The 15671-nt window shown below is 37.3% G+C and overlaps 1 protein-coding gene across 1 annotated transcript in view; it reads left to right on the top strand.

Annotated features, from left to right (window-relative positions):
- The window catches only part of LOC134840549 (putative uncharacterized protein DDB_G0282133), a 30181-nt gene continuing 14510 nt past the window's right edge, over nucleotides 1-15671 (top strand). Inside the window, exons 1-4 of the mRNA XM_063856447.1 lie at nucleotides 1-340; nucleotides 2877-4822; nucleotides 4887-4964; nucleotides 5278-5772. Coding sequence (XP_063712517.1) covers nucleotides 1-340; nucleotides 2877-4822; nucleotides 4887-4964; nucleotides 5278-5772 — 2859 coding nt within the window. The remainder of the gene's footprint in view (nucleotides 341-2876; nucleotides 4823-4886; nucleotides 4965-5277; nucleotides 5773-15671) is intronic.

Here is a 15671-nt window from a genome sequence, read left to right on the forward strand (position 1 = left end):
ATGCTTGACAGCATTGCTGAGCTACAGAACGAGCAACAAAAACGCGACCAGGAATCAAACGAGAGATCCGCTACTCTACTCCGAATGAAAGTACAGGAGACGTTCTACAGCGCATGTGATTGTCTCGACTCTGAGGAGAGCGATTGTTCTGAAAAGGGAACCCAGACCCCTCGAAAGAAACAAAAGACTTGTTGTGACAAAGAAGAAGGGAAGTGTTACTGTTCAACCAATCAGGGAGGGGGTGATTTAGGTACTATTACTTTGAGGATTTGCAACGAGTGTGATGGCGCCGGTGATCACAATTCGAACTCGAACAACAATAACCAACTGGCTCTTCCAGGTAATTGCAAGCAAAACCATGCCAACATTCACATGCGATACAAAAATATGTACCAGAATATCAGCGTTAAAAAATTACTGTAAGAAACGGCAGCATATTTCATTTTTTGTACTTTTTTGAAAATTACAAATCGGTTTTTCTCGAGAAGACTTTTTCGAAATCTTTTAATGACGTTCGAATCACGACTGAAAGGCTTTAATATGATATATTAATCAACTTTCTCCGATAATTATTTGTGGTAGCAGATTTTGATTGGAAAATATAGAAATGAAAAAATTCAAACACACCCGAATATTAAGCTCCTCTCTAGTTTTCAAATGGTCGGAACAATAACCAAATAGCCAAAATTCGGACAAGGCAAAATTTATTACTCTTTTGAATTAAAAATTCAAAGATTAAAAAAATGAGCAACATTTTTTGGCACGCAAAATCGAATCACGAATTTTTGTCTTCGCAGTCATGTTCGTTACCTCTACGCCAGAGGTGCGGATTAACGCATTGATTTTAACCTCGAAATAAACTTTTAACAATTAGGTAGCAAGCCGACAGCCAATACTAAAAATTAACTTCATGAGAAAAATTGCATGCACAGCCCATATATGATCTAAGGGTGCCATATATGTAGAACGCAAGTGGCTTCACATGTTTCGGAAACTAATTACTGAGCTTAACTCGACAACCATGAAGCTGAAAAAACATAAGCAAAAAGTTAGAATAGGAATCATATATACAATCGTTAGAACTCTGGATATAGACCAACACGGAATTTGCCTACGAATAAAGGATTTGTAAACTAAAAATTTAGAATCCCAAGCCTTAGGATGCCAGATACAAATTATTTGCCAGAAGTTAAAAAGTGGCCAGTAGCTTGATTCGAGTTTTGAAAATTCAGAATGTCATAAAAGTGATTGTTATGCGTTTTAGATCATTGCATTTCAGATAATTGCATAACTTTCATATTTTTGGCAAACTTACCTATTTTTGCTCCGATCTCGGATTCCAAAAAAAAACACTTCCTCAAAAATTAGACCAAATTTAGGCCAGCTACTAAATGGCACAAAACCAACGAGTTACGCGATGAGAAACTGCACTCTCTATTCAATTCTACTGCAATTTTTGCATTCATTAAGCTACTCTATTATTGCCTTTCAATTGTCCGTCTACACGCATGTTACCCCTCTTAAATTGTAGTGGCACATTTCGCCCCTCATACATTTTACCATTCATATTTCACAATTTAAGTCTCGCAATAAAAGTGGGGCAAAATGAGCGGAGGGCGAAGTTTTTCAATAAATTTATTCTATGTATAGCTATTTTTCTGATTCTATGGCCCTTTACTGAAATAAAATACTTAAAAAAATTTACAATTGAACAAAAACTAATGTTATATATTTTCCTGAATCTGCCTGAATTAAAACCCCAGGCTTTGGAATGCCAAGGCGGCCGCATTACCAGACCAAGTGGGAAGGAGACTGGAAATTATTAAGGTTCAATAATAAAGCAAACTCAATTTCTTACAAATTTGAAAGAAAAGTTGTTTACGGGGGAAAAAGTCTAATTCCCGATCATAAAACACTTGCTCTCGCAAGAGTAAGCATATTCATGATAACGGTTGTTGTATCCTCACCTTTCTCGGTCCTGCACGTTCCTAGATAAATGAAAAACTATTCAAATAATCAGATTAAATAATCGGGAATCGCTGTAAAATGAATTAGAAAACAAAAATTCTTTCTTTAGGAGGATGTAATTGTAAAGGAGACAACAGTAACTCTCAAGCGCCTGGACAGTGCTTCTGCTCGACAAATATGCCTCCGGACCAGCAAAGTTTGCAATAACCTTTTTCTCCGTTTTCAAATTAGTATAAGAAGCTTGCTTACCAAAATTACTATTGATACGACAAATTTTTAAATAGATATCTCAATATAATACACAGCGGCGAAGCGAAAATTTGTATCACTTGCGATAAATTGGAAGCAAAGCATTGCAAGCTAGCCTCCAATGCAACTTTTCCGGACAAAAAATTCAGATTCATAGATGCTGAAAAAACCACGGTCCGGCCGGGTACAGGAGAAAATCAGCAATACTTGCATTTACAGGAAAAATTGCTTACAGTACAAGAAAAATCCGTGATGGGGCAATTAGGCCGATAAAACATAAGCAGGCAAGCAATAGACCGACAATGCAAATTTTTCCGGAAAAAAGTTCAAACCCCAGGCTTTAGAATGCCAAGGCGGCCGCATTACCTCCAGACCAAGTGGAAAGGAGACTGGAAATTATTAAGGTTCAATAATAAAGCAAATTTAATTTCTTACAAATTTTAAATAAAAGTTGTTTACGGGGGAAAAGTCTAATTCTCGATCATAAAACACTTGCTCGCGCAAGAGTAATCATATTCATGATAACGGTTGTTGTATCTTGGCCTAATGTTTCTCGTTCCTACACGTTCCTAGATAAATGAAAAACTATTCAAATAATCTGATTAAATAATAGGGAATCGCTGCAAATTGAACTAGACAACAAAAATTCTTTATTTTAGGAGGATGTAATTGTAAAGGAGATAACAGTAACTCTCAAGCGCCTGGACAGTGCTTCTGCTCGACAAACGTTCCGCCGGACCAGCAAAGTTCACAAGAGTCCAAATGCTTCTGCAACTCAAACACTCAAAACTATAACAGTTTCCATCCTTCGCAATCGCAACAAGACCCAGATCCACGGCACAGCAACCAGAACTCTATGCAAGTCAGTTACATGACAAGCAACTATCAGTCAAATCCTCAGGCGCAGACTGACAGTCAAATAGTAGCCAGAAACAGCTCTAATTCCAATAATGGCAATGACATGAGATCCTCGATGCCCAGATACTTGTCGACACAAAACAGCATCAATGACAATAACAACAATGAAGGATACCTGTCGGTCTATACTCATCAGCAAGCATCCGGAGAACCCCTTCTGATTGCCAGCTTCCGAAAAATGAAAAAACAAAAACAACCCGGACAACGCAGGAAGAAACAATTCAGACGTCCAAGAAATCAAAACCAGGAAGCTCCTCAGATAAACTTGAACGATGTTCCGCTTTGTAGATGTAGCACACCCGAGAACGCAAATGGATCGCAACCTGGTTCCAGATTAGATAACCGGCGACGTCGACGAAGTTCCAGTATGGTTCCACAAGGCTATCAAAACAACCCTTCTGTCGATACTAAAACCGTGAAATTGTGCTGCTGTCAAGGTAAGACTGAACAAATAACCAAAGAAATCATCTACATGATGTTCAAAGAGAACCAAAAACCGATTAAAAAAGGGAAGCGTAACAACGATTGCGACGAATGTTCGGACGAAAGGCAAAATAGCAGAAAAACAGAAAGCAAAAGAAATACATGTACAAAAGAAGATGTTCAACAAATGATACTTCAATCAGAAAACATGATGCTGAGGCAGTGTTTGATGCAGCAGTCAATGCTTATGGCTCAAAGTAACAGCAGAAGAAAGCATCGTAGCAGCAACCGAACACAAAATGACAACGCGAACCAAACTACGGGATCACAATCTGGTGCAAATGCTAACCAATTTTCACAGAATGCACTGACATATCCGTATTCAAACGAAAATGGAAACTTTCCTCAACATAGGAGCATATTTGACGGTATTGATAGGTTCAATTTCAATAACCGCTACCAAGGATTCGGTCAGAATCTCAACAATAATAACAACATGTATAGTCAAGGTCAAAATGATTACAGCAATCACAATGGTCAAAACCTGGAGCAGGTCGGGAAATGCTATTGTACTCGTGCAACCGATCCAAACGATCAAACTATGGCCTCAAACAACCCTAATGAAGGAAACACTGGTGTTTGTCATTGCCAACGAAACAGTGAGCCAAAACCAGAACCTTTTCAGCAACGAATTCAGCCTACAGTTGCTCATGCATCAGCTGGCAATTGTTACTGCAAGGCTGTGAGTTGCAAATGTGATGACGCTGCTTCTGACATTGACAGCGAAATAGAATTCAACACAGGACCTCAAACAAGCAACAAGAAGTTCCAAACTGTCACTGAAACCCGCTCGATAGGCTGCGAGTGTAAAAAAGACAAGCGAGTTCAGAAGAATTCCCGCAACTGTTGTTGCAAAACTAACACAAACAAAATGGCAGGTGAAAATGAAGAGACTTCTGATTTTTCAACGGACGATGACTCATCAAGTGAAGATGTGCCATGTCATTGTAATGATTCTTCTCAGTCGCAGAGCCGCTCGCGTTGTTTCAACCAATACGAATGTCCAAGTCCATGTAATGTACCTTTCACTAGACGGCCAATAATGGGAGAGTCGCTTTACATGAACGAGAGTCTCCCCCCTCTTCATCCATTCTGGGGTCCAACATGTTCATTGCCACCAGGGGGCCCTAGGCCTTGTCAATCAATCCGAGATTACTACACCATGCAGTGTGGTCAGAATGATGGGTGCACTGCCGCCGGACCAGTAAATTTAACTATTATAATAAATAATGCAGTTAAAAAAAGGCTGAATTTGATTTTTTTTTCAGTGGGTTTCCCAGAATATGTGCAACTGTGGCTGTCTAGGAGGAAAAAAGACGTCAAAGAAAAAGAGTAAAGGATCATCGGCAAGTATATTATAGTACGATTCTTACACTCAACAGAACACTGGTAAAAATCGCATTGGTTGAATCACAGGCATTGATATTCGATGACATATGACCAAATTTGATGACATACGACCATCTATACAAGTTACAACTAATTAGAACAAATATATCTATAGTGACTTTTTAGAAAAGAAGCACCCGGTCTTCCAGGTCATCAACGCAAAAATCAGATTCGGTTAGTATTTTTGGATAGGCCACAATAAACAACTATTTTCACCAAAAATAAAACCAATTCTTTATCCAAAGTCAATATAACTCGTTTTGCTTTTAGAAGTCGTCCGGGACGAAAAGCTCCAAGAGCTCATCTACGAAATCATCTACAAAACGATCATCCACAAAATCATCTACGGTTCCGACAAGCATTTCGGATCCCGTGTCAGAACCATTCAGCGAAGAAGTAGATGAGGAAGATGATGACGATTATGCGGACGACATAAATGACGACGTGGACGATGACGAAGAAGAGGACACGGATACTGTCCCGACAGAACCAATATCCAAAACCACTTCTTCATCTGGTCCAAAAGCAAGTTCCACATCGCCGTCAAGAGCATCGTCAATTACTGGATCCGCAACTAGAACATCAACAACATCTTCTGGAATAACTGGTTCGGCTGTCGGTGGCACAGGCGCATCTGAAGGGGCTGGCGATGACAATGACTCCGATTCAGACAGTGATTTCGGTTCCGCAAATGCTTCAGATTACGCTGATTTGGAACTGTATTACGTTTCGGCAAATAACCAGCGGCCTCGTTTCCCACAGAAGGTAAAACGATATAATTTTTTAAACGGAAATGCCAAATATTCATAATTTCAAAAATTTTAGTCATCACTGCGCCAAAGAAAAGGCACCAGTCAAATTGAAAACTCTCAAGCGAATCGCTCATTCAGCAACAAAAGCAGAGGAGACTTCAGTAGAACTTATGCATCATCAAAACCAAACCAAAGTTTACACTCAGTGCCAGAAAACCCCGGCTATCTACAAGACACTGAGTCGTCTAGGACAAGAAGATCATTGAGCAGTCGCGCTTCGACACCTAGATTTGATAATGCAGCTAACTCAAAAGAGCCATCGGTAGTAAGTAACTTTTCACAACTCATACAGCAAGACCATCACTCGAGGATGATAAATGTTGTTGTTTTAGTATTCTTCCAAAAAAGAGCCCTTCGAAAAAGATTCGATATCAAGTGAAAAATCTGTAGTCAGAAGTAGGAATTCAAGTAACCCTAGTTTTTCAAAAGATGCTTCTTCGAATAAATCGAAAAGCGTGAGCAATAAAAGTGGCTCGAAAAGTTCGAACTCGTCTACAGTGCCCAAAACTATAGTTGCCGACAATATCAGTTCGATTTCTGGACAAAGTGCAGACAAAAGTTCGATTTATTCTTCAAAAAAACCGCTGAGCAGTAAAACATCGCTTTCAAAAACGGGTTCGAGTAAAAGTTCCTTTAAAACTCCTAGCTTTTCACAAGCGTCTTCGTTGAGCAGATCAACCAATGGTCAATCTGGGTCAAAATGGCGGTCAACCGACAATATTAGCTCAATGTCTGGCCAAAGCGCAGACAAAAGTTCAATTTATTCTTCAAAAAATCCGTTGAGCAGCAAAACATCGCTTAAAACGGGTTCAACCAAAAGCTCCTCAAAACCACCTAGCTCTTCACAAGCGTCTTCTTGGAGCAGTGGTGTGGCAAAAACACCCAACTCATCTCGAGCATCATCGGCAGATTCGTTTTCGGAAGTTACAACTAAAGACAAAAAATCATACGATCTCTTATCTGTTGGAAACTCAAGTAGAGCTCCCAGCACTTCCAGTGGAAGTTCATGGAGGTCAGCTCTTAGCTCAACTCCAACAAAAACTAGGAGCCAAGCAGCTCCTCCTCCGAAGGACGCATACAGACCGAGGATCAGGCTATTTAGCAAATCGCCCAAAAACCCAAAGGCAAGCTTAATTTTTTTTTCATTTTAAAACTGATCTGTCGGATTGGAACCAACAAAGCTTTACTCGAACGAATGACACTCCTAATCAGTTTTACGCGAACAGCAACGTGATTCAGAGAAACTACAATTTTCTATTCCAATTTGATAAGACAATTTTATTATTGCAATTACGATGAAGAGAGAAGCTTCAGTCAAGTATACTACGGAAACATTTCATTGTGCTAAGCTCGTATGACTAATTAGTTCGAACTATGATTTTGGCTAGAAATAACTTCTTTCAGCGCCAAAAAAAAATCAGGTACAAAAAGCAGTTTTTATGAAAGAATGAGGTTTCATATTAAAATCTTTGGATCGAGCTACCCGACGTAGAGATGAAAACGGCTCAAACTTTAGCCTTTTGAAGAATTTGTCCTATATCACAAACAATTCAATGCCTCTAGCCATCTAAGAAATTCCTCTACCCCTTTCACCATTTTCTACCGTTTTTCATGTTTTTTGTTCAGTTGTCATTGAACTCACTGAAATTATTACTCAAGATCAAACAAAAAACTTCTGTTGGAAAAATAAGTACAAAACAAATACCAAAACAAGTACCGAAAATAAGCACCAAAATAAGCAAATAAAACAGAGCGAATACAGATAAAGAAGAATTCCAAAAGAAAACCTAGGAATACAAAGGCAAGCTAGAATACACGGTTGCTATGCAAGTAGCACAAAAAATTGAAAACGAAACTTAGAAAAAATCATTTTCTATTGTAAATTTCTTTCGTGTTTTTTCCTCGTGGCGAGCAAAAGGAAAGCTTATAACATAAGTTGATAGCAAACAAAAGTAATGAGAAAAAAGCGTCAGATTAGTAATCAGAAAACAAAAATAAAACAGGTATAGCCGATTGCAGTGCAACTAGCACAGTGAGTTAGGACTGGAGTGTAACTCATAGAGTAATTTCGGATAGGGTACACCGTCTGCTCGTCACGCTATCTTATTTTCGGCCGGATAGATTCGTGCAACTTCTTAGTCTAATACCGATCCTAATCTTACTCTTATACTATCTAGTCTCAGGTTGTTTAACTAGTCTCTGCTAGGCTCAATAGATCTAGGGTATACTGGTTTATTGCGGCTGCTGAAGTGCTCGGGAGAGTCCAACTAATTTCTAAGTTAAATTCAAATCTCTCTGGTGCTGAAATTACAAGTAACTTCAGCACTTACAAATAAGTGGGTTGTTAGTTAGATGGATCATGATTGGTTAATATTAAATACTTTACATTGGTAAAACATTTAATTTATCCAATCATAAAATATAGTTTAGATCAGGTTCCACCCATCCGGGTTTTACAGAGTTTTTTAGAACAGTTCTTTTGTAGTTCAAGGATGGATGATGGACGTTGGTATTTGGCGAACATCATTTTTCTTTTGTTTCCTTTTTGTTAAGGAAGTTCCAGGGATCTGGAATTGAGGACACAAGACGTTGTGTTCTTCTTGTGACAACGACTGAGTCTCTGCAACAGCATCAATTCTGGTTTCAGAATGGTTGGCTATGTCAGGTTTTTCTGTTCTTCGGAGAGAACTTCTTTTGTGTTTGATCTAGCTCGGGAATGGCGTGGAGATTGTGCGTGGAGGGGATGCCTGGTTACTCGGATCTGTACGTATACTTGAACATCGAGGTGGTCATTGGTCTAGTTCAATGAAGTCCTTTTCTGCGAGGTCAAGTCGTACTCTAAATCCTTTGAGTTGTGATTGTGAGCGGCATATCGATTATAGTTGGTCATTCTCTCTCGAGTGTAGTGAGGTCGTCTTGTCTTTTGATGTTCGTCCTTGGTGTTGTATTCTGATCTATATATTGCATCATGTGATTTTACATTTTATAAAACTTTTATTAATTTAATATTTTTTAATTATGATTTTAGTTAGTTGTTTTCACAAAAGCTTTTTGTTTTAGTTCGGTTATTTTGAAGAGTTACTCACCCTTGAGTAGCTCTTATTAAAAATAAAGGTGTGGTCACAAAGCGTGGATGTAGCACGGTGGGTTAGGCCGGCTATAGAGCATGCTCAGGACGTCCTTTCCTGGTGGGTTAGGCCAGGTGTGGGAGTATGATTTCATGCGGTTTTTATGAGGGGTCCTGTTATGTGACAACATTTTATGTTGGGTTTGTTGTGGTTTTACTTATGTTTTGTTGGTTATGTACTTTTTCCAAAAAGCAAATTGTTTGTGGTATGGGTTTGTCTTTTGACTTTTTTGTGTTTTATTATTTCTTTCTAAGACTTTGTAATAGTCTTCAAAAGAATAAATTATCCAGTTTTAAACTGGGTTAATCCGGTTTGGGTACCGTTGGTTTCCTTTTCTTAGTCATGCTGTTATTTTATGATTTGTGGTATTTAGTAAGCTGCGTTGGTTAGTTTTGTTTAGTATATGATTCCTTTCCAACCGGGTTAAAGGAAAGTTTGAAACTTGTTATTATTTGTTAGAGTTGTTGAGTGTGAAAACTTGAAACTGAAATTCATTATTTTAAACAATTCTTCGTGGGCGAGCTGTGCGAGTGTGGATAGAATTTCTGTGCGAATGAATGAAAATATCAAAAGGTTAGTACTGCAATTGCATTTTATTAATTTACTGCATAGAATTTGGAAATTTACTGCTAGTAATGGGGGAATTTTAAGATACAAATTTTCATCATATGTAGATTTACTGCTTTTAGGGGAAAATTTTATAAATTAATTTACTGCATTGGTATTATATTTATTTAATTGTTGGTGCAAAAGTTAAATAGGGTTTTAAATAGTTTTGAAGAAGTTTGCTATTTTTTATTTTTCTTTTGTGAATTTTTCAGATGATTGAAGATGAAGGCTAAAAATCTAAAGAAAACATGAATAAGGAATGGTGAGTTTTTCAATATTTTAATTAGTTAGTAATATTCATTTAGTTCATACTTACCTGTTAGTCGTCGGGGAAAAAACCGTGGGGGAAGATATCGTGAATTAGTTCTGAAGTTGTTAGTAGTTTAGCTAAGATGCGGATGATATTTTTAGTTTGAAGTAGTGGCCAAAGCAATTGAAGTGCCTTAATAGTGGTTAGTTCTTCAGTGCCTACTGCAAACTCATAAGGTGTGTTTTGGATTAAGTTATATAACTTGTGGTTAAATTTAGTGTTGTGGATGAATTCTAAAATGGGGATTTCTATAGGCTGTACAAACTCGTGCGGGATAAGGAAGGGTCGGGATTCTTCTGCGTTGAAGGTCTTGGTGATGGGGCAGAAAATATACATTTGGGTTATGGGGTCATAATTACGAAGAATACCATGAAGGTTAGTATTTTTAATACAATATGTGAAATTTAGGAAATACGGTGAAGTGTATTTTGAATTGATGAATTGAAAGCGATGGTGTGGTTGTCTAGAGGGTGTGTGGAGGTCAAAGTGATTTTGGATGAAACGATAGTAACTGTATGTATGTGTTTGTTTAGTTCGCAACATAATATCGTGTGAGCAGTGTAAATCTCTTTCGTGTGGTGCAAGGAAATGAAAGGTTAGTGAAAAGATTTGGAAGCGTTCTTTAAAACTTTCGTACGCTTGTGTGCTTGTTAGTGCTTCTGAAATAATGTGATCAAACTTTCGGTCGAAGATGTTTAGTGTAAATACATATGGTGTCTTGATGAAAAATTTCTCGGTGATTTGTGGGTTAGCGAAGCGATCGTCGTCTAAGAATTGATCTTGGTTAGCTCTGATGATGTTGTGATCATAGTATTCTAGTGTGTATTCGTTAGCTCTAGGTGCAGTGTGTATTTTTAGTGATTTTTTATATCCAACGTAAGTAAATTGTCTAGCGATGAGTGGTGTAGTTAGTCGATATAGCATGTCTTTGTTTCGGTCTATATCAATGGATGTGTTAGTTAAAGGTAAGCAAAGAGGGTTAGTGAAATGATAGTATGAGGTCCAAGAGAGAGTGGGCATTAAAACGTATTCGTCTACAAAGTTGCGTGTTTCGTTAGCGTCATGAGGGGTGTTTAAGGTGTATTGTGGAAATGAGGGTAAAGTGATGGCTAAAAATTCTCTAGTGTTAGTATGTTGGGGGTGGTTGATGTATTCTCGGGCTGTTCCTGGTTTTGCTGGGAAAGGATGGTTGGGGAACTTTCTTTTAAAAGTGCGATAAGCTCTATTAGTGTTGAGTGAGGATTCAGTTGATGTGGATGATGGTGCTAATGATTCGGTATAATTTGAAGAGGGTGTAGGGGGATTGGATGAATTTGTAGTGGAGGAGATTTGGTTTATGGTCGGGGTGTTAAGGTGGTAGGGTTGTTGTTGGAGGGTAATAAAATTGTCTAGCTCTGGGGAGATTCGGGGGGTGTCTGGAGATGATTGGTCAGAATGGTATGAGGAGTAGGTTGGGGTAACTTGGGAAGCATAAGAGGGTGTAGGAGTGATTGGGTCAGGGTTATTTGATAATATGGGTTGAAAAGGAGGTTGAGAAAAATGAGAAGGGTTATGAAAATTATTGGATGGAGATGGTTCTGAGTCGGCAAATTCGTCGGGGGTTTCAATATTCGGGTTATTTAGCTGTGAAATGGAGTATAAAACTGAAATTTGTGAGTTAGTGTCGGAATTCATGCCTGATGTTACATTGCTAGATGGAAAATCGGGTGGCGGAAAAGCAAAAAGTGGTATTATTGGGATTGAAGAGGTAAGGTTGGTTGGATGGGAATTTGATCGATGGAGTGATCCAAGTTGGCGGCTCATCGTGGGCTAAAAAAATTATTATTTTGAGATTGAAAAGCGGTGGTATGGGGCTGTTCAATAATTTGTTCATAAGTATTATCATCTTGTGATGGATGTGTCATTATATGTTGGACGGGACTTTGTGATGTGGTGAGTCGAAAATTTGGATTATGTGTGATTGCTAAATTTCTAAAATTTCGCGGGGCTAGGGATAGTGGATGGTTATTTGGTAGGGGTGGTAATTGTGGTGCCGTTGGCTGTGTGTCGACATTGTTATGTTCTTCGTCGTATGTATTTTGTCGTGTTGTTATTTTTGTGTTATATTCTTTTATTTGTGCGTCTAAAAGAATTTTGTTTATAGATGTGGAAAAAATTCCAAAAAATCCTGCAAAGAGTATGCGTGCTACGCTTGCTTGTCTGTTTACTTGTGTGTGTATAGCACATGTATTGTAGATTCCTTTTAAGAGTGAGAAAAGAAATCCAATAAAGTTAAACATTGCGTATAAAATAGTCAATTTTTCTAAGATGTAGTAGGGCCATCCTAGAAAATCTAGGATCTCATTTTTGAGTGTAACAAAGCTAAAAATGTTAATTGGTGATATATCTTGGGGACGGTATTTTTCGCCGTTTAGATATATATAATCTTTTATGTCTTTAAAATATCCGCTATAGTCTTGCGTGTAGATATCGGCAAATCCTGCGGTTTCTGCAAGTTTGCGTAAGTTTTGGTCTATTGATTGTCTTTGTATAGTGTCCATTTGTGTTAATAATTCTTGGAATTGTTGTGTTCTAATGTGATGTTGAATATCTGATTTTGAATAGATTCCTATTGATTGTAAGTCTATATTTGGGTTTCGAGCAATAGCGCGAATGCTTTCTGGTGAAAATTTTTTGAGTGATTGCATTAATGTGGGATATGGAGTGAGAAGATAATATTTGTTTTCATCAGGGTTTAGTTGTACTACATTGTGGCTATTTTCTGATCCACATGGGACTGCGGTATCCCAGAAATATGTTCTTCGTGAAAGTGTATCCACGAAATGTACTTTATTCTTATAAAAGATAGGAATTCTTTTATAACATCGTTTATCTTCAAAAACGTATAGTGGTGATACTTTTTTAGTACAAGTATAAAACCATAAGATGTTTCCTTCGTAGTCTAAAAAATTTGATCTATTTCCTGATAATAAGTATCCTGCGTAGGGTATTTTTAATACTGCTAGTGCAAGTGATTGTAGTATTTGTGTTCGTTCTAATTCGCATAGTTGATGTAGTGTTTCTAATTCAGAGAGTGACATTTCTTGAAAAATGCGGCTAATTGTATAGTCTAGTTTCATATCCAAATGAATATCATAGTGGATATTACCAAAATATGTAGTATTCATTAGTGATAATTCTTGTAAGCGTGTGCTTCTGGTGTCATAAGGTTTTAGATGTCCACCAGGTTGTCCGTTGCTTTTTTCAAAATTAACTGGTATATAGGATGTTCCTTCGTTTAGAGGATGACCTGTGGCGTATGGGTCGATTTTTACTTTACCAGTGGTCATGTCGAATCCTTTTTCATATTCAACTAATATTTCAGAGTATTGTGTTCTGTGAAGTGGATTCCTGTATTTACATGCAAGTTCTGTTTCTTGATATATTTGAAAACGTGTCAATTTATTTTCTATATTGTCTATGTTTCGAAAATCGGAACTTAGTTTGCGTGATGGATGGACTTGTTCATATGGAATTGATTGTATGAAATATTTTTCGTGAAATTTTATCATACGAGCGTGTATTTTTGCTACTTGAAATGTTGTACATGTGTCTTCGGGGAACCAAACAATTGTTGCTTGTGTTCTCGTTGTAGGGTCGCAATATCCTTGATCATTTTTACAAGGTAGTCGGATTCCTTGATAGATCATTGTATTATCAGATAAATCTCGTGTGAGTTGTATTTTTTCGAGTTGTATTTTCCAATCGAAAAACATTATTTCTTGGTATCCTTTATTTTTTGTGTCTGCTTTGCAGTTTGATGGGTTATTTATACCAATGTGTGGTATCCAGTGTTTATCATGTAGGTCATAGGTTAATCGTCCGTGTGCGCCGTTATACGGGTATTTTTCGTCTAGTCTTATATGTCCTTGGTGTCTTTCAAGTTGTGATTGATGTACAGAGTCTGAAAAAACTTGAAAATTAACTAATTTTCTTTGGGAGTTTTTATTTTTTGTGATGTTTAGTCTAAGTAATTCATTTTTACAATCGTCGGGATTGAGATGTAAAAGACGTTCTATATTACTTTGGTAGAATGATTCATGGTCAAGTCGGTTTTTGTTTCCGTTCGAGACTTGTGAACAATGTACTTTCTTTTCGGAAAATGTTGCTGTGAATTTATAACCTGTAACTGTTGTTGCTCGGGCTTTTGAATAGAGTGTTGCTATTATATCTGTGGTTTCTATAGCTTGTGGTTCTGTTTCACATTGTGATACCTGATTGATTGCATATTTATGTAGTGTTTTTTGTTCATTTTCTTCGCAATCGTAATGTGTTACTAATAAATCTTGTGGTCCTGTACGAGGGGAAGGGTTTATATTTTGATTTGAGGTTATTAGAAAAAGGGTTTGGAGAAAAATTAATAATTTTAGAATATACATGTGTATGATAATCCTGAGTATGGATTATAAAATGTAATGTAACCAATTGTGTTTTTAGTGTATCTGTCGTATTTGTATATTACTTCAGTAGTTATAAACGGTGGTGGTAGTGATTGAGCTGTTATGTTAGGTGGATTTAATGGGTAGGGATGTTGGGTAATATTATTTAACTTAACTGTGATTTCAAATTTTAATTGTAAACTGTTTTGTTGGAGTATTTGAATATTGTGATCACGGATATCGTTGTGAATATCTTGGCGATATTGTAATCTATTAAGTGCCCAGTTATGAAGGCGGTTACTTTCTTGATGTTGTCCAAATAGTGGTGGAGGTGCTGTGAATGTATTCCAATCTAATCTTAAAGGAATATTTATTGATGATTGTTCTCGATATCTGGCGTCGAGATTATTTGGAAAATTTAAGTTAAAGGGTAGTGGTGAAAATTGACTTATTGATGGTGTTGATGGTAGTGATAATGTTTCTGGTAGTGATGAGGATGTTGTTGTATCCGTAGAAATATCTATGGGGTCATTGACTAAATTTGGTTCACCTTGTGTGAATGAATTTGTAGTCCAATATGGCAGTCGTGATGTTAGGTTTGGGGGGTTAAAGGGATTTTCACGTATCTGTTCAGATGTTGGTGTTGAACCTAAGTAGTCTGAAGGTAGACTTGAAGTGCTTCGTTGTGAAAAAAGTGTAGGAGTTTCTGGTGTGATACCAGTGGTGTTTTCTGGAGTGGTTTGTGTTGGGGATTGAGGTATATCAAAATGAACTCGGGGAGTTTGAAAATTTCTATTTCGTCGAGGATGTATAATTTGTCTATTTATTTCTGCTGTGTTTTGGTTTTGACTAAGGTTTCGTATTCTACTTAGTTCTTGTGGTAGTGTTGGGTAAAGATTATATGTTGGTTCACTTAGGGATGCTTGTCGTTGAACTGGTTCTAGTGGTTCAGATAAACGAGCGTGCCTTTCTTCAAAGGTGTATGGATTGTCTTGAAAAGAAATTCGTGTAGATGTTTGAGGGTTTTGAGTAGTTGAAGGTGGTGTTTGATTATCTTGGGATGATGTCGGTGAAGACTGATTCTGTGACTGTTGGGTAGCAATTTTTGATGGATTTTTAAATTGTTACTTTAGTGAGAGGGTTTATGTTTATTATAATATTCTTCTAAAAAAAGAATTAGAAAAATTGTTGCTAGGGCAAATGTAATGATTGCTTTCTTTATACATTTACATATTGTCAAAATGAGGGATGATAGAAATGTTATGAAAATTACAAACAATAAAAAAATATCAGTTCTACTGAAAATTGTTCGTATCATTTAGACAAGTTGTTAAAATCGTACCTGTGGATATATTCAAGGGTTTTGGAAAGTTGGAGGAATAGTTCA

The sequence above is a fragment of the Symsagittifera roscoffensis genome, chromosome 1, assembly GCF_963678635.1.
Source record: "Symsagittifera roscoffensis chromosome 1, txSymRosc1.1, whole genome shotgun sequence".
Lineage (NCBI taxonomy): Eukaryota > Metazoa > Xenacoelomorpha > Acoela > Convolutidae > Symsagittifera > Symsagittifera roscoffensis.